The 24,216-nt window shown below is 52.7% G+C and overlaps 4 protein-coding genes across 9 annotated transcripts in view; 1 reads left to right on the plus strand and 3 right to left on the minus strand.

The window, feature by feature from the left end:
* Positions 1-2,977: 2,977 nt before the first annotated feature.
* On the minus strand, positions 2,978-3,832 carry HCRT (hypocretin neuropeptide precursor; the record flags this gene model as incomplete). Its single annotated transcript, XM_050762362.1, has 2 exons — positions 2,978-3,450; positions 3,743-3,832. Coding segments are annotated over 2 exons (465 nt in total), but the record flags the coding sequence as incomplete, so codon positions are not given.
* The window catches only part of ATP6V0A1 (ATPase H+ transporting V0 subunit a1), a 360,020-nt gene continuing 339,049 nt past the window's right edge, over positions 3,246-24,216 (plus strand). Inside the window, exon 1 of the mRNA XM_050762605.1 lies at positions 3,246-3,255. The gene's annotated coding sequence lies outside the window, so the exon portion shown is untranslated. The remainder of the gene's footprint in view (positions 3,256-24,216) is intronic.
* GHDC (GH3 domain containing) lies at positions 7,666-13,214 on the minus strand. 4 transcript variants are annotated; one of them, XM_050762693.1, is made up of 10 exons: positions 12,990-13,214; positions 12,333-12,416; positions 11,888-12,159; positions 11,477-11,598; positions 10,831-11,077; positions 9,597-9,789; positions 9,411-9,482; positions 9,203-9,336; positions 8,759-8,844; positions 7,666-8,496 (listed from the first exon to the last, which is right to left on the minus strand). In XM_050762693.1, the coding sequence occupies exons 3-10, from the start codon at positions 12,144-12,146 to the stop codon at positions 8,278-8,280; spliced, it is 1,332 nt and encodes a 443-aa protein (XP_050618650.1). In that variant the 5' UTR covers positions 12,147-12,159; positions 12,333-12,416; positions 12,990-13,214; the 3' UTR covers positions 7,666-8,277. The 4 variants fall into 4 exon arrangements, with proteins under 4 accessions (XP_050618650.1, XP_050618647.1, XP_050618648.1 ...); XM_050762690.1 differs by having other exon boundaries at positions 10,831-11,332; XM_050762691.1 differs by having other exon boundaries at positions 10,831-11,332; positions 12,638-13,148.
* STAT5B (signal transducer and activator of transcription 5B) overlaps positions 20,166-24,216 on the minus strand; it is an 88,915-nt gene continuing 84,864 nt past the window's right edge. For all 3 annotated transcript variants that reach the window (XM_050762619.1, XM_050762618.1, XM_050762620.1), the window contains 3 exons: positions 21,297-21,348; positions 20,884-20,991; positions 20,166-20,410 (listed from right to left, as the gene is read on the minus strand). In XM_050762619.1, the coding sequence (XP_050618576.1) occupies positions 20,284-20,410; positions 20,884-20,991; positions 21,297-21,348 (287 nt within the window). In that variant the 3' untranslated portion in view covers positions 20,166-20,283. The remainder of the gene's footprint in view (positions 20,411-20,883; positions 20,992-21,296; positions 21,349-24,216) is intronic.

Consider the following 24,216-nt stretch of genomic DNA (forward strand, 5'->3'; position numbering starts at 1 on the left):
CCCCATGCGCCCGCCTGCCTCCTCCCCTCCCTCTTACTGCCGCTGCCGCTGTGGCCGCCTCTGCTCCGAACCCCGTAGCTCTCGGCTCCGCTCAGCGCCGCTTCGGTCCCCCCCCCACCTCCCCACGGGCCAGGTTCTTCCCCTCGGGTTCGGCCCGCACCCGCCACGTGGCCCCACACGGGGAGGGGCCGCTAGCGACACCTGCACCCCTCTGGGCAGCCCTCCTCCCAGAGGGGAGCGGCCCACGCGTGTCTCTCGGGGAGAGAATTCGGGGCACGCCCACCGGGAGGGGAGGCCTGAAATGATGGGCGGGTCTTGCATAACAGACTCGCCCTCTTCCAGGGTGGCCACGCCCCCACACGTGGTTCCCTGGCTGCTCCCTGTGGCTCCACCTCGCGGGTTTTCCCGCGCGCCGTCCACGCTGGGCTGGTGTCTGGTTCACAGTGCCGCCTGCTGGAGTTGAGATATTTCGCAGCACCCCCAGGCCAGTAGCTCCAGTGTGAGATAGCAAGGGTTAAGAGGCTAGTTTGCTGGTAGAGAATGGATGATGAGAAGGCTTGAAACCCCAACTCTAGAAAGCACCACCAACTCTTGCCTCCTTCCTCAGTTTTCCCAAGACACCCTGGCGAACTCTGCCTACTGAGCACACAGCATGGTGGAATGAAAAGAGCTTTGGAGTCCACCAGGTAGAGTTCCAGCTCTAGCCACTAATCGTTTGATAGCCTCTCCAAGCCCCACTTTCCTCATCTGTAAAATGGAGCTGATAATTCTTACCTGATGCAGTTACCGTGAGAATGTAATACCGTAATGCATGTCGTTGGGACAAAATAAGTGCCTTGGAGGGCAGTTGCCTCCCTGTTTTCCCTCTTCCTACTGTCTTAATCCTCCTCTCTGCTGCCCTTCAACTGGAAGAGAGGTTGGAGGCAAGTTTGGGAGAAACTACCTCTGAAAAAGATAGTTTTGAGGTGGGCAGAGTCGGTTTGCAAATCTCCAAGGGTGCACAGGTGAACTTTGATCTCTGATTTCTCCAGGATGGAACCAGTACAGCAGCAAGAGGGACCAAAGTGAGACTAGACACAGGACTTTCTCACTACCTATGCAGAAAATTGAGGCAGCTGAGTTCTGTGGCTGAGGCTGGCTGCTTCCCACGACAAAACAGCTGAAGCCAGTGAACGTGGGAACCCCAATGGGCAAGGAGGGCAGGCTAAATTCTCCCCACCCTCTGAGCTAGGTATTATCTGGGATGTTAGATTGCTAAGAAGGGCTGCATTTTTCTGTGTTCTACTTTTGTTGTTGTTATTGTTGTTCTTGCTGTTTTTGAGATGGAGTCTTGCTCTGTCGCCCAAGCGGGAGTGCAGTGGCGTGATCTCAGCTCACTGTAACCTCTGCCTCCTGGGTTCAAGCAATTCTCCTGCTTCAGCCTCCCTAGTAGCTGGGATCACAGGCGTGCATTTCAATGCCCGGCTAATTTTTGTATTTTTAGTAGAGATGGGGTTTTGCCATGTTGGCCAGGCTGGTCTTGAACTCCTGACCTCAAGTGATCCGCCCACCTCAGCCTCCCAAAGTGCTGGGATCACACGCATGAACCACCAAGCTCAGCCTGTGTCTCTACTTTTGGATGTTTTATTAGTTTCCTAGGAATGCCATAACAAAGTACCACAAAGTGGGTGGCTCAAACAACAGAAACCTATTGTCTCACAGTTCTGGATGCTAGAAGTCCAAGCAAGGTCAGGTGAAGGCAGCGTTGGTTCCTTCTGAAGGCTGTGAGGGAGAATCTGTTGCATGCCTCTCCCCTATCTTCTGGAGGAAGTGGGGGCGGGTGCTGGCAATCTTTGGTGTTTCTTGGCTTGTAGGAGCCAATCTTTACCTTCATGTTCACATAGGTTCTCCCTGTGTGTGTTTCTGTGTTCAAATTTCCTTTTTTATAGGGACGCCAGTCACAGTGGATTAGAGGTCCTACCCCACTCTAGTATGACCTCATCTTAGCTAATTGCATCTGGAAGGACCTTATTTCCAAATACAGCCACATTCTGAAGTGCCACGGGTAAGGACTTCAATATATGGATTTTGGAAACACCAGTAACAGGTGTCTTTGACTGGAGTTGCAGTAAAATCTTGTCCTGCTCTTGCTTAAGAATGTCCTATGCCTCTGTTACCTACAAGATAAAGTGCAAAGCCTGATGATTTGTGAGAGCCTTTGGAGCTGGGCTGCACTGACTGTAACCGTGTTGCTTCCTGAGCCTCTCCACTCCCCACACCCTATACCCCATGATGCAACCATTCTGGATGACTCATTGTTGAAGTTCATATTCCCTGTCTTTTCAGCAGGATTGACTCCCACCCCTTCCTAGCTGGATTCTGCTCCTCTATGCAGCTTGCCTTCCTTTCCTTTCCTTTCCTTTCTGCTTTTCTTTTTCTTTTCTTTTCTTTTTTGGACAATGTCTCGTTCTGTCGCCCAGGCTGGAGCGCAGTGGCCCAATCATGGCTCAGACTCAAACTCCTGGGCTCAAGCGATTCTCTCGCCCACCATACCCCGCTAATTAAAAAAACTTTTTGAAGAGATGTCTCACTCACTATGTTGCCTAGGCTCGTCTCGAACTCCTTGCTTCAAGCGATCCTCCTGCTTTGGCATCCCAAAATGCTGGTATTACAGGCGTGAGCGCTGCAACCGACCGGTTGCAACCTTTCTCGCTCTCCTTCCCCTTCCGCATCTCTGGGTGAAGTCCCCGCTACAGAATGCCTAGCAGAGCATCGTGGGGGTCCCGCATGCCCCGATCCAAGCATGCACCTGTGCAGTTATCTCTGTGCCCCAGGGTCTTGCACTGGGAGCTCCCCAACCAAGAGTGTTTTCGATTCAGCCACGCAAAAGCCAAGGCTGGTGCCTCAGAGCCGGGCTTCCAGGCCCTCCCGCCCTCCGCAAGATGCTCTGCCGCCCCATAAGGGCAGGACGCGACCGCACAGGAACAGAGGCCAGTCACACGAATGGAGACTCGTCTTTATTGCCGTTTTTCTGGGGGCTGACGCTGGGTGGGCAGAGGGCAGAGGCCTGGGCCAGGACAGGGCCCGAAGAAAGACTCAGATCCCGGACTGTCCCCCGGGCGCGACGGATGTGGCGGCCGCAGCGGGACAGTGGCGCCCGAGGCAGGGGCGAGGCGCTGGCTCTGCGCCTGCGCGGCGGCCCATGGTCAGGATGCCCGCGGCGTGGTTGCCGCTGGCCTGCAGGAGGCGCTGCAGCCGACCCTGGAGGCCAGGGGGCCCGGATCGCCGCTTGCCCAGCGTGAGGATGCCGGCCGCATGATTGCCTGCGCCATGCAGCAGCTCGTAGAGGCGGCAGGAACACGTCTTTTGACGACAGCAGTCGGGCAGGGGCTGTGCAGCCGCCCCGGGCGACAGCAGCGCGGGCGGCAGCAGCAGCAGCAGCAGCAGTAGCGTCACGGCGGCCCAGCAGACCTAGGGAAACGGAGACAGGGCGCTAGGGGTTTTCCCTCGGCGCCCGCCACAAGCTCCCACGCCCAGGACCTACCCCGCTGGCTCCGCGCCCCCTCCGGGCCTGCACTTCTCTCTGGCTGTCACTTAGTTCTCCTAGATTTGCGCCCTTGCTGGTATCGGGCTACTTTACTTGCTCCTCCTTCAAGATCCAGCAGAGCATCGCCTCCAGGAGGTCTTTTGAGATCCCCTGGGCAGAATGAATCCCCCTCTCCTCTGGAGACTTAGGCCACTGTGCCCCCACTAGGGCACTTACCACTCCACCTGAAAACAGGCGTGTCTGTCTGCAGAAGAAGTTGTAAACTTGGGGAACACCGGGCCCTACTGAGTGCCCGCCACCTCCTCTCCACAGCAGGGAAACACGTGGAAATCACGAGCTAGCAAGACTCCAGAATGCTGTCCCATCTGCCTGCCCCCTTTCTGGAGTAACTGAACTCCGTGGCTTTGAACCAGTTTCCTGCCCTTTCGGAGGGCACAGCTCCCTTACCTGTAAACTGGGTATACTAGAAATAATTCCTACTCTGCAGGGCTGCTGGGAGGATGAAAAGAGCTGACAGAAAAAAGAGCAAACAGAGCACCTGACACATAGTAAGAGCTCAGCAAACACAGGCTCTTAGCAAAACAGCACCCAACCCAGTGTGAGCCAAGGCAGGTGCTCCTGCCTCAGAGCACACCCGGGAAAAGACCAAGAGTGGAGACACCCTCGGCCTTTCTTCCAGCCCTCTGAGCAAGCGCTAGTTTTGCTTCTCTGGGATGGTGAATCGCCCCTCCGTCCCTGGGTCTTTACCTTTGTGGAAGGAAGGTTCATGGTATCTGGTGCTCAGGGTGGGGCAGCCGGGAAAGGAGATGTCTGCGGTGGTTCAAAAAGCCAGGAACCTTGAGGCTGTCGATTGTGACCCTCTGCCAGGGGTCTGGGGTTTATAGTGCTCTGAGGTGGCAGGGAATTGACAGGCACTTGCGTCCACACCCGGGCCAGACAAAGGCAAGTCTAAGATTAGCCTCCCGCAGGGGGGCCGTCTCCAGGCTGGGCCCAAGGAATGGCCGCTGCTGCATTCAGAGGCCAGGGTTGGATCACTGTGCCCCTAATCACCCCCTTGTCTGTCCGCCTGCTCCCTGGAGATGGGGCGGTCTCCGGGCACTAATGAGGCCACCTTGCACCCAGGCATCTGGGAGCACAAAAGAGGCGCTGGCCTGGGACAATATGGAGGGAGGCAGCTACTAATTAGGGGCAGGAGAGAGGCAGATGCGCAAGACCCCACATTCTGTGTGTAGGGGGTGGAGCAGCCAGCAGCAGTCCTCTCCCTCCCCTGCTTCTTGTCACTGCCCCTGGGGACTGTTAGGCTCCAGGACCTTCTTCCTTCATGGAAAGGTTCCTTAGCTGCCCCCCTCCCCCTAGCTTTCTTCTCCCCTTCTGCCCCTTCCACTAGCCTCTGATATGGAAAACCTTGAAAACCCAGCCTAGGCAGTAGGAGGTAAGAAGCTAAAACCAAGCCCAATTTCTCTTTCTTCTCTCTCTGTCTCTCTGTCTCTCTCTCTCTCTCTCTCTCTCTCTCTCTCTCTCTGTGTGTGTGTGTGTGACTAAATTTTGGTCTTGTCGCTCAGGCTGGAGTGCAGTGGTATGATCATCTTGGCTCACTGCAACCTCTGCCTTGGGTTCAAGTGATTCTCCTGCCTCAGCCTCCCGAATAGCTAGAATTACAGGTGCACACCACCACAACCAGCTAATTTTTGTATTTTTAATAGAGATGGGGTTTCACCATGTTGGCCAGGGTGGTCTCAAGTGATCCACCCACTTTGGTCTCCCAAAGTGTTGGGATTACAGGTATGAGCCCCCGCGTCCATCCTCTTTTTTTTTTTTTCCTTCCTTCCTTCCTTCCTTCTTGCATTTCTTTCTTCCTCTCTCTCACTCTCTCCCTCTTTCTTTCTTTTTTTTTTTTTGAGACAGAGTTTCGCTCTTGTTGCCCAGGCTGGAGTGCAATGGCGCAATCTCGACTCACTGCAACCTCCACCTCCAGGGTTCAAGTGATTCCCATGCCTCAGTCTCCTGAGTAGCTAGGATTACAGGCATGCGCCACCATGCCTGGCTAATTTTGTATTTTTAGTAGAGACGGGGTTTCTCCATGTTGGTCGGGCTGGTCTTGAACTCCCGACCTCAGGTGATCCGCCTGCCTCAGCCACCCAAAGTGCTGGGATTATAGGCGTGAGCCACCACGCCTGGCCTTCTCTCTTTATTTTCTTTCTTGACAAAATTTGACTCTGTTGGCCAGGCTGGAGTGCAGTGGGACAACCGTCGCTCACTGCAGCACCGAACGCCAGGGCTCAAGCAGTGCTCTCACCACAGCTACACAAGCAGCTGGGACCACAAATGCGTGCCACCCTCCCTGGCTAATATTTAAATTTGTTTGTAGAGACTGGGTCTCCCAGGCTGGTCTCAAATCCCTAGCTCAAACCATCCTCCCCCTTTGGCCTCCCAAAGTGCTGGGATGACAGCTGTGAGCTACTGTGCCTGACCAAACTCGGTTTCTACCAGAAGCTGATAGAAAGCTTCTACCTCCCCAGCTTTCTCCCTGGCTCAGGCTACCTGGAGGGGAGGGATGTAGTCCCACTCTACAGTCACCACGGAGTGAGCCACCATGCAGTGAAGAACACATGTCATCTCCAGGTCTAAGCTTCTCTTATTCACAACCTCTTTTTTTTTTTTTTTTTTTTTTGAAGACAGAATTTCACTCCTGTTGCCCAAGTTAGTGTGCAAAGGCACATTGGCTCACTGCAACCTCCACCTCCTGGGTTCAAGCGATTCTCCTGCCTCAGCCTCCCAAGTAGCTGGGATTACAGGTTCACGTCACCATGTCCAGCTATTTTTTTGTATTTTTAGTAGAAACAGGGTTTCACCATGTTGGCCAGGCTGGTCTCGAACTGCTGACCTCAGGTGATCTGACTGCCTCGGCCTCCCAAAGTGCTGGGATTACAGGTGTGAGCCATGGTGCCTGGCCTACAACCTCTTTATTGAGCTCCTGCTCTGTGCTACACCAGGCACTGGGCATGGGGGCAACTGTGCACAGGACCTGGCCCAGTTTCCAAGGAGCTCATCATTCCAGGTGGGAGGCAGTTCAGGCATAAGGATAGTTCGGTGAAGGACAGGACTTCTGCCCACGTGAGCAAAGTTGAGCCAGTCACTCTGCCTGGGGTGGGCCTGGTAGGGGGTCCTCAAAGGCCTTGCATGAAAGCTAGTTTACATCAGGGGCAGCGGGATGGAGGGCATTACATAGAAGGGACCACTTGAGCAAAATCCTGGAGTTGACAGTGCTTAACAACCCTTAGATGGGAGGTGAGGTGTGGTCCTTAGTCCAGGCCTTCTTTCCAGCAAGGGGAGAGAGGCAGCTGGACATGTAGGTGAGGGCCAAGGTCAAAGGGTCTAATAGGCCAAGCTGATTGGTCTGAATCCTGTGGGTGATGGGGGCTACCATGGGAGGAATTTTTTTTTTTTTTTTTTTGAGATGGTCTCGCTGTGTTGCCCAGGCTGGTCTTGAACTCCTGAGCATGAGCCATCCTTCCACCTCAGCCTCTTGAGTAGCTGGGACTACAGGCCCATGCCACTGTGCCCAGCTTCATGGGAAGATTTTAATAGGATGGAGTGACAGGCTGGGGTGGGGGCCGGGTGGGTATGCAGCGAGGCCCTGGATGTAGGACATGGAATGGAGAAGTCATTCAAAGGCATCTGGAACTGGTGCTGCCTCTACTTAGGAGGAGCTGCAAGGTCTTGGTCTGCCCCTCCCACCAGCCTCCAAGATGGAAAACCTTAAAAACTCAGCCCGGGCAGTGGGAGGGAAGGAAGCCAAAACCTAGCCCAGTTTCTTTTTTTCTTTTATTTTAGCCTCTACAGACTTGTGGAGGCTGCGTTTCCTCATTGGTATGGAACAGTGAACCCAGATGGTCTCTGGGGTTGCTTCCTGGGACGACGCCTTACGATGTGAAAAATAGCTGTCCCTTCCCCACCGCAGAAGTGGTTTGTGGGTGCTGGCCTGGGATGTGCTCGGAGTCCCCAAAGGCTCCTGTGTGCACATGCAGCCTCGCCAGGCCCAGACCAGAATGTTGGGGGAAAGTCCTGGAGCTCAGTGAGGGAATGGCTGGGCCGGGGTCCACTCCCCAGTTTCCCCAAAGCAGACTCTGAGGCAAGAATCTGGGTGCAAGAGGTTTATTTGGGAGCCATCCCAGGAAGCCCAAGTGGGGAGTGGGGAAGAGAGGGAAGGGAGGAGCCCCTGCAGGAAGTACATGAATGAGTGGGTTACTGCTGTGAGCAACTGGGACGCCATCCTGCTGGGCATCCTCTGAGAGTTTATGTAGAATACACTTCAGAATTGTCCTGCTCAAGGACAGTGAAGCTGAGGTCCTGCTCCTTATTGACTCAGGGTTGCTCCTGGAGACATTAACCCCCCGACACTTCCAGCTTGCCCAGTGCACTGACTGAGCACACAGCTGTGGCTGCCAGAGAACCCCCTTGGGCTGTGATACAGGAAACCATTGGTGTGCATGGTAACTCTCTAGCAGTGTCCTCCATGCCTGGACACAGGGACACGGGCAGGCACTGCTGGCGTCTACTAACCCCAGAGGCCCATACCTTAGAACTGGTCAGCTGGGCCAAGGCCTCCCTAAGGCCCAGCGGCTCTCATGGGCAAATGTCAGGTGACACAGAGTCAGAGACCCCGGCCAAGGACTCCCCATCCAGAGAGGTCCCAGAGGGAGGAGCAAGGTGGCCTCTGGGGGAAGCTGGGTGGTGGGGCAGGCCTTGACTCAGGACACCACCCTCTCCTGCAGGCACTGGGCCAGGTGCCTGTGCCGGAGGACCCGGGGCATCGCAGGCGGGAACGGGGAGGAGGGGCAGGCAGTGAGGGCTGCCCGGAGTGCTCGGAAGGCCCCTTGCCCCACCAGGTGGACTCTGGCAGGGCCCACGCTGCCCCAGAACCGCAGGGACTTGTAACGGGGAGAGGCTTCCTGAAGGCAGTGGTCCAGCTGGGAACAGAACAGCGTGAGTGAGCTGGTGCGTGACCATGAGTGTGCACATGAGGCATGTGTGGCTGTGTCCAGGCTACATGTGTTTAGAAGTTTTGCGTGGACAGGTGTGTGTCTGTGGGACTCAGCGCTCCCCTCCCAGAGCCCCAGGGAGCTTCCCCTCTGCTGCCGCTCTCCTCCCCATCAGCCCTGATCTCCACGCACCCTGGGAGTGTGCAGAGTGAAGGGCTCTACAGTCAGACCCTGTCCTCGTCTCCTTTACCTTGTCTCGATTTTCCTCCGACAGATTCCTCAGCCCCCTCAGCGCCACAAACACCTCGTAGTGGGGAGCAGAGCCCGCAGAAGAATCTGTGAACAGACCCCATGTGCACACATACTTCCAGTGAATGGGCAACTGCCAAGTCTAGTGTCCTCTGCCCCATCTGTTCTTCCCCACTCTGAGGTTTTAGGGAAAAAAGAGTTTCCTGGTGGGGAGTGGGATAAATGGAGAGGAACCTAGAGTTTGATCCTAAATAGGAGACAGATCAGGAAAGAAAATGGGTAGAGACTGCAGCAGGATGGATGAGAGTTAGACGCAGAGAAGGACTTTTGTAGGAGTGGTAAAGGAGGCTGAGTGTTACCTCTTTCCTAGCAGTCCCCTGGCAGAGGAGGTAGAAGTTGAAGGGTAGCCCAAGGATGGTAGGCAGGAGCCAGTGGGGAAGCTCACCCAGAATGCTGCTCTCCACACAGCCGTGGTCCAGCAGCTTGGCCCCGGGCCACTGCCCCACTGCCCGGCCCAAGGCCTCAGAGAACAGGTCCTCGCCAATATCTTCCCCTCGCACACTCAGGGTCTGGCCCAGCCTGAAGAGGAGGAAGGGAGAGGCAGTGGAGCCCAGGACACAAGGATGGCCCTTTAGCTCCCCGGGGTCACCTACCTGTAGATGAACCTGACGACTGGGCACTGATTGTAGACACCAACCACTCGCACCACATCACCCAGGCGGCACCTGATGGGGTGCAAGTGGGAGTGAGGTCGGGCCCAAGGGCTTCTGAATTCATGCGCCAGGTCCCCAGCATGGTCCCATAGGGCCCCAGGTAGCAGGGACTGTGCAGCTGATCACCTGGTGAGGCTGGCGTGGTCCGTCAGCACCAGCTCATACTCCTTGCCCTGCTGGGCCTCGGTCAAAAGGAGGGTGGAGGCAGCTTCCTCCTGGGTGCCTTCCTTGACTGGGAGCAGCTCGATAAAGGGGGCCCCGGGGGGCAGTAGGTAGAGTCCATAGGGTTGCTCTGGCTGTAGGTTTAGGCCCAGTACCCCTGTGGAAGCAAAGCAGCCTCCTCAGTGTCTGCTGGTGCCATTGCTTTCTGCCAGGCAGTAGCCCCTTCTGGACCCCAGGCCTGATCCTCTGAGCACCCGATCCTCCTGCTGCCCTTCACCGCATCCTTCCTGGCTCTCCTAGGCTCAGCAGGCTGCCTCTTAGGCCCTCACTGGAAAGAGGCAGAGTGCTGTGGTCCTGGAGGGGGCAGACCTGGGAGTGAATCCTGGTGTCACATGAATTTGTGCAAGACTCTTTTTTTCTCTTTTTTTTTTTTTGAGACAGAGTCTCACTCTGTCACCCAGGCTGGAGTGCAGTGGTGCGATCTCGCCTCAGTGATTCAGTGAGTCCTGGGTTCAAGTGTTCTCCTGCCTGAGCCTCCTGAGTAGCTGGGATTACAGGCGCCAGCTACCACACCTGGCTAATTTTTGTATTTTTAGTAGAGACAGGGTTTCACCACATTGGCCAAGCTGGTCTCGAATTCCTAACTTCAGATGATCCACACGCCTCAGCCTTCCAAAGTGCTGGTATTATATGTGTGAGCCACTGCCCCGGCCTTTTTTTTTTTTTTTTTTTTTTTTGAGACAGGGTCTTGCTCTGTCATCCAGGCTGGAGTGCAATGGCGCAATCTCAGCTCACTACAACTTCTGCCTCCCAGGTTCAAGCAATTCTCCCGCCTCAGCCTCCCAGGTAGCTGGGATTATAGGCATGCACCACCACGCCCCGCTAGTTTTTGTATTTTTAGTAGAGATGGGGTTTCACAATGTTGGCCAGGCTGGTCTGGAACTCCTGACCTCAAGTGATCCATCCGCCTTGGCCTCGCAAAGTGCCGGATTACAGGCGTAAGCCACTGCGCCCAGCTACAAGACTCTTAACCTAGGTAAGCCTGAATTTCTTCACTTGTGAAAGGAGGCTGCTGTCCCTAGCATGCAGCTTGTTGGGGAGGATTAAATGAGATGATTATGTAGGGCCCAATGCATGGCTGTTAGCCATGTGACCTCTGACCCTTGCCCCCACCTCACTGCCCTTGAGTCCCACTGACCTCCCGAGGCAGCATAAGCAGGAGAGAAGAAAGCTAGTCCTTGGCACCACAAGGCCCCGAGGGCAGCCACAGCCTCGGCCTGGCCTCCTGCATCCAGAGTCACCACCACCTGCAGCTTTGGCCAGAGCCGAAGGGCCAGTCCGCGGGGCCCCTGCTCTAGGGCCTCCCGCAGCTCAGCTGCCCGTTCAGGGAGAGGTGCTCCAGGGTTCCCGGCAGCTATCGCCCCAGCCAGCTCTTCACCGTCAGCCTCCAGACCCAAGAAAACATCCAGGAGTTCGACCGCCGTCCCAGCCTCCAGTGCCCTCAGCCCTGGGGACCTCAGTGCGTCCAGCAGCAGGGCCCTAGGGTCCTCGGTTCCACGGGTGCCCACCCGGTCCAGGGTATTCCCAGGCCAAGGCAGGGGTTGGGGCCAAGGGGATGTAAGGGTCAGGCGGGCAGTGCCTCCCTGAGCGAGCACTTCTGGGTAGGCCTTGTTTAGGGCTACCAGACCCAGCACGGTGGCCTGGAGGAGGAAAGAGAGTGTTGGTCTGGTGTCAGAACCAGACCCAGAGCCCCCATTTGAGGGTTCTTTGCCCACCATGATGGGAGGGTTTGGTTGCAAGTCAGAGGTCTCTGGTGGGACTGGGCTCTGGCCATCCTAGATTACCTGCAGAGAGGCCTCCCCCAGGTCCTGGTTAGAGGTCGGGGGCAGTGGCTGCTCTCCACTCTCTTCCTCCTGGGTCTGGCTGGCCTTGGTCAGAGGGAGATGATTCCGGAAGGTGCTTATGTCTATAGCCCCAGTGACAACAGAAACGCCTCAGGAAGCCAGTTTCCCAAGAGTTTCAGGCAAGACTGGTGAGACCCTTGAGGGAGGAACTGAGAATAGGCCTGGGGAAGAGGGGCTGTAAGGACCCAGCATGGGAAATTCATCTTGGACAAGAGAGCCAGTCCTGGGTCCCTGTGTCAGGCCACTCGGGTGGCAGTGGAGGAGGTATGGGGGCCTTCAGGCTCTGGAATCTCATGGTCTTGTGGGATTTCTTTCTCTTTGGGTCACCTCCCCAGACCCTGGGAAACACACCTGTGAAGGAACAGTGGGGGCGCTGGGCTCCCTGTAGACACCACCTCAGGGCCTGCTGCTGGCTCTCGTGCACGTGGAGCGTGCTCTGCTCCAGCCTCCATCGCTGCCAGGTGGCTGCCCAGACCAGGGCCCCCCATGCCACTCGGTGCTGGAGGCCAGCAAGCCAGGACAGCCTGGCATCCTGGGACCGCTGCTGCATGAGCAAGGCCAATGTTGGCAGCAGCAGCAGCAGCAGCAGCAGGAGTGGCCACAGCAGCATCTCTAAGCAGCTCCTGGGAGGAGGAAGGAACCCAGATATGGGGGCATGCGGCAATTACCCATTTCTCCCCCGACACTCTACTGCATACAGGAAAACCAAGGAAAAACGAAGTTTTGGAAGAAGGCCGGGCCCTGTGGGACAGGTGATGCGGAGGAGAGACTATCAAAGCTTTGGAGTCCCACTGACCTGAGTTCAGATCCTGCCTCTGCCGCTTGTTAGCTGTAGGGCCCTGAGCAACTTAGCGGGCTGCACTGAGCTCCATTTCCTGATCTGCAAAATGGGAGTAAGAATAAGAATGCCTCTTTCAGAAGGTAGGGATGGGCCGGGCGAGGTGGCTCACACCTGTAATCCCAGCACTTTGGGAGGCTGAGGCAGGAGAATCACTTGAGCCCAGGAGTTCACAACCAGCCTGAGCAACATAGGGAGACTCCATCTCTACAAAAAACTGAAAAACTAGCCCAGCATGGTGGCACACCCATAGTTGCAGCTACCTGGGAGGCTGAGATGGGAGGATCCCTTGAGCCCAGGAGGTCAGGGCTGCAGTGAGCTGAGATCATGCCACTGCACTCCAGCTTGGGCAACAGAGTAAGACCTTGTCTAAAAAACAAGCAAACGAAAAAAAAAAAAAAAAAGAAAGAAAGAAAAAAAAGAAAAAGAAAAACAAGAAGGCACCGGAAGGGAAGGCACAGGAAGGGTTTGACACAGGGTTGATTGGGCCACAGCAGCTGCGTAACGACATCTCTTGCCCACTCCCGAGCGGCTTTGCTTTCTCTCGGGATCCACCCTGTCCCAGCTCCTTGTCCCTCCTGAGCCCCGGGCTGTGGAGTCTATGCCCACATGCACCTGTCACAGCCCACTTCTGCCTACTCCCGGCACGTGACGGAGACCCCTGGGTGACTCTGGGTCTCAGCACACATCCGGCCAGGAAGAAGGAGCGATGGCTTTAAAGGGCTGGGTCCCAACTGGGAAATCCGGCCGCCAGGCCTGAAGGAGGAGCTGGAGGAGGGGGGTGCTCTTAAAGGGGCAGGTTGCCTACGGGACTGCTGGTCAGGTGCTAGCCCAAGTTGGCAGTTCGGGGAGTTAGGGCCAGACTAGCATGGTCCTGCAGGTGAAGGAACAGAAAGGTGTGTGTGGGAAAGAGCGACATTAAGTCACCTGAGCTGAGAGAGGGGCAAACTTTACCTTCAAGCGGGCTCAAGCTTGAGAACTCTTAAAACCCCAACGCGGCTGGGCACGGTGGCTCACGCCTGTAATCCCAGCACTTTGGGAGGCCGAGATGGGTGGATCATCTGAGGTCAGGAGTTTGACACCAGCCTGACCAACATGGTGAAACCCCATCTCTACTAAAAATACAAAATTAGCCAGAAGTGGTGGCACATGCCTGTAATCTCAGCTACTTGGGAGACTGAGGCAGGAGAATCGCTTGAACCGGGAGGCAGAGGTGCCACCACGCCTGGCTAATTTTTGTATTTTTAGTAGAGACGGGGTTTCACCATGTTGGCCAGGCTGGTCTCAAACTCTTGACCTCATGTGATCCACCCTCCTCGGCCTCCCAAAGTGCTGGGATTACAGGTGTGAGCCACCATGCCCAGCCAGTCACATACAGTTTATCTTAACTTTATGTGGTTATTGGGTGACCATCTGCGTTAGCTTACTGGCTTTATCCCAAGGAAAATTACAAACTTTTTTTTTTTTTTTTTTTTTTTTGCAGAGTTTTGCTCGTTGCCCAGGCTGGAATGCAATGGCACGATCTCAGCTCACTGCAACCTCCACCTCCCAGATTCAAGCAATTCTCCTGCCTCAGCCTCCCGAGTAGCTGGGATTACAGGTGTGCATCACCACACCCAGCTAATCTTTTGTATTTTTAGTAGAGACGGGGTTTCACCATGTTGGCCAGGCTGGTCTCAAACTCCTGACTTCAAGTGATCCACCTGCCTCGGCCTCCCAGAGTGCTGGGATTACAGGCGTGAGCCACTGCACCCAGCCAGTCACATATAGTTTATCTTAACTTTACCTGGTTATTGGGTGACCATCTGTGTTAGCCTTATTGCCTTCTCCCCAAGGAAAATTACAAACTTTTTTTTTTTTTTTTTTTTTTTTTTTGAGACGGAGTCTTGCTCTGTCACCGAGGCTGGAGTGCAGTGGTGCAAACTCGGTCAGCTCACTGCAAGCTCCGCCTCCTGGGTTCACGCCATTCTCCTGCCTCAGCCTCCTGAGTAGCTGGGACTATAGGTGCCCACCACCACGCCCGGCTAATTTTTTTGTATTTTTAGTAGAGATGGGGCTTCACCACATTAGCCAGGATGGTCTCTCGATCTCCTGATCTCGTGATCCACCCGCCTTGGCCTCCCAAAGTGCTGGGACTACAGGTGTGAGCCACCGCGCCCGGCCTGTGTTTTGTTTTTGAGACAGGGTCTTGCTCTGTTGCCTAGGCTGGAGTGCAGTGGTGTGATCATAGCTCACTGCAACCTCAACCTCCTGGGCTCAAGCCATCCTCCTGTCTCAGCCTCCCGAGGGGCTGGAACTACAGGCACGCACCACTACACTCAGCTAATTTTATTTTTTGTTGAGACAGGACCTCCCCATGTTGCCCAGGCTAGTGTGTTCTTGACCTAGGTTCTCAAAACACTAAAACCACTCCCTTCCTCCCCTCACTTGCCCTGGATAACTTTGAGAAGAGAGCTACTACTTGCTGAATACCTCTCTTCTCTTCAGAGCTGAGCTTCTTTCAACAGGTGTGTTCTCACTCTCTGGCTCACTCACCTCACTTTTATGTTTCTTCTTGCTGAGATCTTGCATTTGCTTTTATTATTTATTTAGAGACAGGGTCTCCCTCTGTTGTCCAGGCTGGAGTTCAGTGACCTGGTCACAGCTCATTGCAACCTTGAATTCCTGGGATCAAGTGATCCTCCCACCCTAGCCTCTGAGTGGCCAGGACTACAGGCATGTGCCACCACACCCAGCTAATTAAAAAAAATTTTTTTGTAGAGACAGGGGGTCTCACTATGTTGCCCAGACTGGTCGGGAACTCCCGGTCTCAGCAGTCCTCCTACCTTAGCCTTCCGAAGTGCTGGAATTACAGATGTGAGGCACTAGGCCTGGCCCAATAACAACTTTATTAGATATAATTCACATACCATACAAATCACCCAGTTAGTGTACAATTCAAGATCTAGTAGATCCAGAGATATGTGCAACCAACACCAGAGACAATTTTACAACATTTTCATTACCTCAAAAATAAACCCTGCGGAGTCTCTCTGAGCCTACTCTGCCTCGGGAGACTGCCCAATTTGTTAAATAAATAAAATAAAATAAAATACCCCAAACATGGGCTGGGCATGGTGGCTCACACCTATAATCCCAGAACTTTGGGAGGCTGAAGCAGGTGAATCACCTGAGGTCAGGAGTTCAAGACCAGCCTGGCCAACATGGCAAAACTCTGTCTCTACTAAAAATACAAAAATTAGTTGGGCGTGGTGGCGGGCACCTATAATCCCAGCTACTTGGGAGGCTGAGGCAGGAGAATCGCTTGAAACTGGGAGGTGGAGATTGTAGTGAGCCGAGATGGCGCCACTGCACTCCAGCCTGGGAGACAGAGTGAGACTCTGTCTCAAGAAAAACAAACAAACAAAACCCCCCAAAAAACCCAAACCCTGTATCCTTTCACTATTACCTCCAAACTCCTTCCCAGCCTCTAGGCAACCTCAAATTTACTTTGTCTCCATAGATTTGCCTATCCTAGACATTTCCTATAAATGGCATCATATAATATGTGGTCTTTTGTACTTGACTTTTCTTTTTCCTCGCTCTGTCACCCAGGCTGGAGTGCAGTAGCATGACCACAGCTACAGTGATCCTCCCACCTCAGCCTCCTGAGTAGGTGGGACTACAGGGGTGCACCACCACGTCCAGCTACTTTTTCTATCTTTTTGTAGAGATGGGGTTTCACTGTGTTGTCCAGGCTGGTCTTGAACTGCTGCACTCCAGTGATCCCTCGCCTCAGCCTCCCAAAGTGCTGAAATCCCAGCCGTGAGCCACTGTGCCCGGCCTGGTTTCTTTCATCTAGCATGATGTTGTCAAGGTTCATCCATGTAGTCCTGTGTGTCAGCACTTCACTCCTTTTTATGGCTGTACATTCCATTGTACAGATATACCATAATACATTTTGTTTATTCATCAGTTGATGGGCATTTGGGTTGTTTGTTTCTGCCCTTTGGCTATTACGCATGATGCTGTTATGAACATTTATCAGTGTTTCTGTATATATATGTTCTCATTGTTCTTATGTAGATACATACAAGTGAAATGGCTGGGTCTTTTTTTTTGAGACAAGAGTCTTGCTCTGTCGCCCAGGCTGGAGGGCAATGGCGCGATCTTGGCTCACTGCAATCTCTGCCTCCCGGGTTCAAGCGATTCTCCTGCCTCAGCCTCCTGAGTAGCTGGGATTACAGGTGCGTGCCACCACACCCGGCTAATTTTTTTGTATTTTTAGTAGAGACGGGGTTTCACCATGTTGGCTAGGCTGGTATCGAACTCATGACCTCAGGTGATCCACCCACCTCGGCCTCCCGAAATGCTGGGATTACAGGCGTGAGCCACCGTGCCCGGCTCTATTTGTTCCTTAAGAGTCAGCTCCAGGCTGGGCATGGTGGCTTACGCCTGTAATCCCAGCATTTTGGGAGGCCAAAGCGGGTAGATCACCTGAGGTCGTGAGTTTGAGACCAGCCTGGTCAACATGGTGAAACCCCATCTCTGCTGAAAACACAAAAATTAGCCAGGAGTGGTGGCGCCTGTAATCCCAGCTGCTCAATTAAAACAAAACAAAACAAAACAAAACAAAACAAAAAAACTTCGAGTTGCGCAGTGTCCTTCCTGCATGTTCTTTTGCATGACTTTGGGATGCCTTGATTGCAGCAGGAACTGATACCCTAGCATAATCAGTTGTGGTAGCTGCCTTTCTCCAACTGTGAGCCTCTGCCGGGAAGGAACCATTTCTCATCCCACACACAATGCTGAACTCAGGGTCAGATACTCTAAATGTGCTGAATCTCAAGGACAAGCTTTCGGCTGGGCGCGGTGGCTCACATCTGTAATCCCAGCACTTCGGGAGGCCGAGGTGGGTGGATCACAAGGTCAGGAGATCGAGACCATCCTGGTTAACACGGTGAAACCTCGTCTCTACTAAAAAATACAAAAAAATTAGCCAGGCGTGGTGGCGGGCGCTTGTAGTTCCAGCTACTCGGGAGGCTGAGGCAGGAGAATGGTGTGAAGCCAGGAGGCGGAGCTTGCAGTGAGCCAAGATCACGCTACTGCACTCCAGCCTGTGTGGCAGCTGGAAAAAAGAGAGAAAAGAAAAAAGGACAAGCTTTCTGGAGTCAGGAGGCAAGAAGATGAGACCATCATTCTAATTTTCAAAACATCACATGAGCAGGAAGGTATGAAAGGCCCCATCTGCCATCAGAGCTAATGACGTGCCCTCTGAGGCTGCCAACTCCCAACCACCCAACCAGTTCCCTTTTTCAGGGTCACGCTGATGATTTGAAACTTATCCCTGTGTTCAAGCTGCCCTCCCTTGGCACGTGACAGAAAAAAGTAAAAACAGGACTCAATACCATCCCTTCAGAGGAAGCCTTTATTGTAACATAAAATACACAACTTTGTGACTGCCCCAAATTGTACACAATACTTTTTTTGGGTGGCTAAATAACTAATCTGCCTTGACACTAAAATATGTATCTGAAATAATTTCACAAAGTTTTAAAAAGAAAAATTATAAAAAGTATACTTTCATTTTAAGTTATATTCATTTTGGTCTCTCCCTACCCCCTAGAAAAACCCTGCACATCCCACACACGGAGCTGAAACCTTTGAGGACTTGTGTGTCTGGGAGTGGGTGAGAGGCTGATGGGGTCAAGACACACCACTACCTTTTCTTGTGATTTGCAGGAACAGGGAGGAGAGAGAAGATAGAACGCAGAGAGCGAGCACACCTTTCATCAAAAATCTCTACTCTCCAGGCACAGCCTCAGTAACACCGAGGACAGCTCACAACTGGAACTGGACAAGCAGGGGAACCCCACGCTCAGGGAAGCCACACTCATCAGCTCTCTTCCTCCCCAACCCAGTGCCAACTGCAAAGTGAGCTCGAAGCGGCCCGGGACGGCCTGGCTGCTCTGTCCTCAGCAGGCCCTGGGGTGGGTCCACTTCCAACCTGAAAGTGTATCAAGTCTGACCCCCCACCAGGGTTGCTGGAACAGACAGCGAGGTCTCAGAGGCAGGTGTCGGTGAAGCATTTCTGGGTGACAGGCAGGGAGGGGCTCTTTGAGCCTAGGTCCCTGAATAGGCAGGCTCTCCTTCTCACCCTTCCCCAATGCGCCCATCCTCACGGTTGGAATTTTCATCAAATCTTGAGGGGTAGGGAGGGACTGAGTGGGATGTGGGTAGCCTGCTCCTCAAAGGCAGAGAGACTCTACTGCCTGGCATAGAAAAATAAATCAGTGTATGAAACCAAGCCAAGGCAAACGGCAGCTTTAAAAAAGTCATCTTCCAATAAATAATTTACTATAGAGGAATATTTTTCTTTAACAGTAAAACACTGATAAATTCAGAAGTTATTTTTGTAAAAAAAATATCTGTTTATTTACTCTCATGTATAAAAATAAGGTTTTTGGGGCCATCCTCTCCTGGGGGTGCTCATGCCCTTCTTTTGGAGAGGGGGCCGAGGGGTGACCTTTTAGGCCTTACCCGTAAGCTATTTTAATACACCTGCTCACCCCCGCTTCCCCCACTGCCTGCTGTAGCCCATTCCTTCCTTCTGGTGTAAAGCTACAGAAGAAGTCGTGGAACAAAATTATACCGAGGCTTTTGTTTTGTTTTGTTTTTATACTTTCATCAAACTCCCCAGCAAACCTGCTGACTGCATTTCCTCACGTTACCAACACCCGCCAGGACCCCACAGCAGGGTGACCCGCTGAGCAAGCTGGCCTAGGTTCAGCCCACACTGCTGCCACCTACTCTTCAAGACATCAGGTGTGAACAGAGAATGGGAATGAGGTGACCTGGGTTCGAATGACCCAGGGCCCAATGCACAAGAGAGAATTTTGATGTCAAATTAGGGTGGGAAGGGGAAAACAAAAAAGATCCAACTTAGAAACAGAAACATGATTCAACATTTGCAAAAAGCATTATTAATAAGCCTGAAGAACACCTCCGACTGTGCATCCGCTGGCTCAGAGAAAGGCTGGGCAGCCGGAACAGCACCTTCCTGGGTAACCAGGCAACAGTCTCAGCGCCCAGGAGTCAGGGCTGTGCGCTCCACTCTGGCCAGAACACAAACGGCGTTGGCACTGTAAGCTCTCAGTTACATGGCCCTCTTTTCTCTCCTCTATTTCTCCAAACATGTGTGCACACCCAGAGGAACTGAGTGGCAATTCCAGGGTGCGGGCAGGCAGGAGGGGAGAAAGGACAAAGAGAGAATGTTAAGATGAGCTAAGTGTTATGTGAAAAGCCACCGCCCATCCGAAAGCCTGTGACTTCCCTTGCCCCAACAATCTTTGTAGGTTGCCCCTTTCCCATTCCTACCCAAGAACACAGGGGTAGGGGAGAGGGAAGGCTCTCTTTGTCAAAAAGCAGTTATCTACATTTCAGAAGAAAAGCAGAGACAATCACGGTTATATATCAATTGCTTGGCAGACAGAGTGACGAAGACTCACTGGAGCACACGTGCTTTCTCCTCCCTTTGTCCGTCTCTTACTCAAACAACCACATGTCAAAGTCCAGCCACTCTTAAGACACATGGCCAACTTCCAGGCTTCACGAAACTCACTGCCTTTTTGCACAAAGTAAAAACCACCAGAGCCTCTGTCTGTGGCCTCTTTGCTACAACTAAGCTCTTGGACAGTGAGAGGGAGAAACACCATAATGTGCAAACACACACACACGCACACACACAAACACATACTCGCACTCCCTTTGCTGGTGCCACCATGCACAGAAACACTAAGGTCACAACTAGTATTAACACTTCACATTATGAGTATTGTTTCCAAAGAGAAGCGATTCATGGAATTAAAACATCCACAAGAGTGATTCCTCTGGTGAGGATGAAGAAGCTGAAGACGGAGAGGTCGCGGGGTCACGACTGTGCGTGTGGGATCCACTGACTGTCCATTGGCCGGCCCAGGAGCTCCTCCACACGCCGTGCCACGTCCATTGTGTCCTCCAGATCGAAGTCCCCATCGGTGTCAAGGACTGAATCAGGGCTTGGGAGGGAAAGAGGGATGAAGGGAGGGGGAAAGGCTGTGAGAGACCACCCCAAGCTCCACAGGCCACCAGGGGAGCAGTCTGAGCCAGCCTATGCCCTCAGCCTGGGGCTTCATGGGAAAAGAATGACCATTCGAACAGCTGGCTACACAGCAACTCAGACTGAAATGCCCTCCCCAGTTACCTCTCACAACGGCTGTCCAGACACAGCACAACTCCACTCAGTCCTTAGAGCAAGAAAAATCTCCATTTTGAGAGAGGGGAACAGATGACATTTGCCCAACCCAACTCTAAACCACCAATCACTTCTGGTCAAATCTCTCCCTCCCAAAGGCCAGAGCCCGGGCCAGGGCTGCCTGGTCTCAGATCTAGAGGAGCTCTGGATTCCTTTGCCCACCAGCCCTCCAGGGGTCCAGCCTGGGGCCAAGCCCCCAGTTCCTCCCCTGTGGACCCCAACAAGAACGCCACCTACTTCTGTGGGTACATGTTATAGTGAGCCTGGGGGCACACAGCGGGGGAGGGGGCCTGGTCCATGTACGTGGCGCTGCCGCTCCCGGCATCTGCAGATGCGTTCACAAACCTGCAGAAGGAAGAGAACAGCTTCAGCCGCCAGGGAGGCCGGGGCAGCTGACGGGGAGGGGACCGAGGGGCATGTTTGTCTTTCTTGGGGTGTAGAAGGACAAAGTGCCCACTTGGCCCTGGAGCTCCAGCTACAGGAGTGGGCACTCGGGTACTGGCACAGCGTGACCAAGCCCAGGTCCCTCCCCAGGGCTGAGACAGGTTTCCTGGGGGAGCAGAAAGCTGGGCCCAGGATCAGGGTGGGAGGCAGGGTCTGGGGAAGGAGGAAAGAGGTAGAAGGAGGGCCAGAGCCACCTGGCCACTTACTCAGGGACCACTTGCTTGATCTGTGGCTTCACGTATCCATCAACAGCTTTAGCTGCCAAGGGGAGAACGTGGTGAATCAAAGTGCTCAAGTGAAATAAAAATGTGATCTTCCTTATGAATCACATCTTTTCTTAGGACAGAACACAACCACCTAACTTATCTAAGGATATGACACAAGCCCTTAATATTTCTTTTTTGTTTTGTTTTTTGAAACAGTCTCACTCTGTCATCCAGGCTGGAGTACAGTGGTGCAATCTCGGTTCACTGCAGCCTCTGCCTCCCAGGTTCAAATGATTCTCATGCCTCAGCCTCCTGAGTAGCTGGATTACAGATGCACCACCACACTTTGGCTAATATTTGTATTTTTAGTAGAGACGGGGTTCCACCATGCTGCCCAGGCTGTTTTCTAACTCCTGACCTCAAGTGATCTGCCCACCTTGGCCCCGCAAAGTGCTGGGATTACAGGCGTGAGCCACTGCACTTGGCCAAGCATTTAATATTTCAATCTGTTAGGAAGACCTGGTAAAGGAGAAGGTCAGCACTAAAACTGAAATTCAAGATGTCTTCCAAATTGGCTTGGATGTTTCAATAAATTCTTCAAACCACGGAAACTATGTACTTCAATACAAATCTAAGTCAAGCACTAATTGCGTACTAATTAAAAAAAAAATACCTTGAAAAGCTTAAAGTCCAAGATGCAGCAGAGAGACAGGATTTGCTCTACCTGACCCAGGGGATAAAAACAGGACCAGGAGGGGCAGGTCCTAAGAGGACAAATGTTCAGCCATGTAGGGAAGAATGTTCTAAGTAGAACTGCCCAGAAAAGAAATGATTTATCTTAGGAAGGACTGATTTCCTTGTCACTGGAGGTTTTCTTTTTTTTCTTTTTTGACAGAGTCTCGCTCTGTTGCCCACGCTGGAGTGCAGTGGTGCGATCTCAGCTCACTGCAACCTCCACCTCCTGGGTTCAAGCGATTCTTGTGCTTCAGTCTCCCGAGTGGCTGGGATTACAGATGCGTGACACCAAGCCCAGCTAATTTTTGTATTTTTGGTAGAGATAGGGTTTCTTCATGTTGGTCAGGTCTCAAACCCCTGACCTCAAGTGATCCACCGTTTTGGCCTCCCAAAGTGCTGGGATTACAGGTGTGAGCCACGGTGCCTGACCATCATTGGAGGTTTTCAAGCAGAAGGTGCATATGCACTGGTCAGGGATCCTATGGAAAGGCCTAGGCACTGGAGAGCCACTGATCTGACCTGATGATGTCTGAGGTTCCTCTAACTCTGAGTGTCTAGTCTTTCAGGGAAGGGAAGGCTACTTTTCCCAGCACGTGCACGCTTCTTCACGCCTGGTGCTTCCGCATTTGGGGTACTTTGATGTCACTAGTCCCAGTGAGTGATGTTGGTGCCAAGAATGCGATGTGTCCTTTGCTTCCCACAGAATCCCCACTGGGATGTGGCAGATGAGCAGATAAACCTGCACATGATCTGGTCGACCAGTTACCTTTTCAGAAGGCTGACTATGGAAATCCAGGTAAGCAGGTAGTAAGAATGTGATATCTGACATGGGAGAATGAAGTCTTGTTTCTGGGTATGTGAATACAGGAATCAGTACAATGTTAATTATACTAGGCAAGGACGATCCCACTATGATTACAGGACAAAGAGCTTGTCATTTAAGTAGCCCAAGAGGGTGAAATGCTGCAGGGTTCACCAATTGCTTGTTACCCTAATCTTCTTCTTCCAGGGCTTCCAGTGTCAGGAGCGACCTTTTCATAATACCTCATGTTTTTTTTGTGCTTTACAGTGTGTAGAGAATTTTATAGATTGGCTAAGAAGCTAAAAACCAAAGAAATGCTGCCAGAAATAGGACTTTTTTTTTCTGAAACAGGATCTTACTCTGTCATATATGCTACAGTACAATGGCACAATCATAGCTCATTGCAGCCTCTAATTCCTGGGCTCAACCAATCCTCCAGCCTCTGCCTTCTGAGTAGCTGGGACTACAGGCATGTGCCACCAAGCGCAGCTCACTTTCATTTTTGTAGATATGGAGTCTCACTATGTTGCCCAGGCTGGTCTCAAACTCCTAGGCTCAAGCAATCCTCCTTCCTTGGCCTACTAAAGTGCTGGAATTACAGGCATGAGACACTGTGCCCAGGCCCAAATTATAAGCATCTTAAATAACGAACATGTAACTCACCATAATACAATGGGACTGTAGGCAATCATCAAAATGATGTTGGAAGATTACATTTACTGAGCTGCAACTCTGCACAGGATATATATATTTTTTGCGGCAGTCTTGCTCTGTTCCCAGGCTAGAGTGCAGTGGCGTGATCTCGGCTCACTGCAACCTCCGCCTCCCGGGTTCAAGCGATTCTCTTGCCTCAGCCTCCTGAGTAGTGGGATTACGGGTGTCTGCCACCACACCCGGCTAATTTTTGTATTTTTTTTAGTAGAGACGAGGTTTCACCATGTTGGTCAGGCTGGTCTTGAACTCCTGACCTCAAGTGATCTGCCTGCCTCGGCCTCCCAAAGTGCTGGGATTACAGGCGTAAGCCACCATGCCCAGCTACCTAGGATATATTTCCAAGTGAAAAAAATAAAAAGTCACAAAAAATTATATATAGTATGGTCCAAACCCCAACCTTTTACCCTGAACTCCAAGGCTGGAGTGCTCTGACCTCAGCTCTTACCACTTATCTTCCCTGCTGAACAGGCTCCAGCCTCCCTGGCCCTCCTGAGGCTTTCCAGACATGCCCATTCTCAACCCAGGATTTTTGTACTTGTTCTCTTGGCATAGAATGTTTTTTCTCTAGATCTTTGTACGGCTAGCTTCCTCCCTTCATTTATGACTATTCAAATATCACATCCTGGCTGGGTACAGACTCACGCCTATAATCCCAGAAACTTGGGGGAC

This window comes from Macaca thibetana, chromosome 16, assembly GCF_024542745.1.
Source record: "Macaca thibetana thibetana isolate TM-01 chromosome 16, ASM2454274v1, whole genome shotgun sequence".
Lineage (NCBI taxonomy): Eukaryota > Metazoa > Chordata > Mammalia > Primates > Cercopithecidae > Macaca > Macaca thibetana.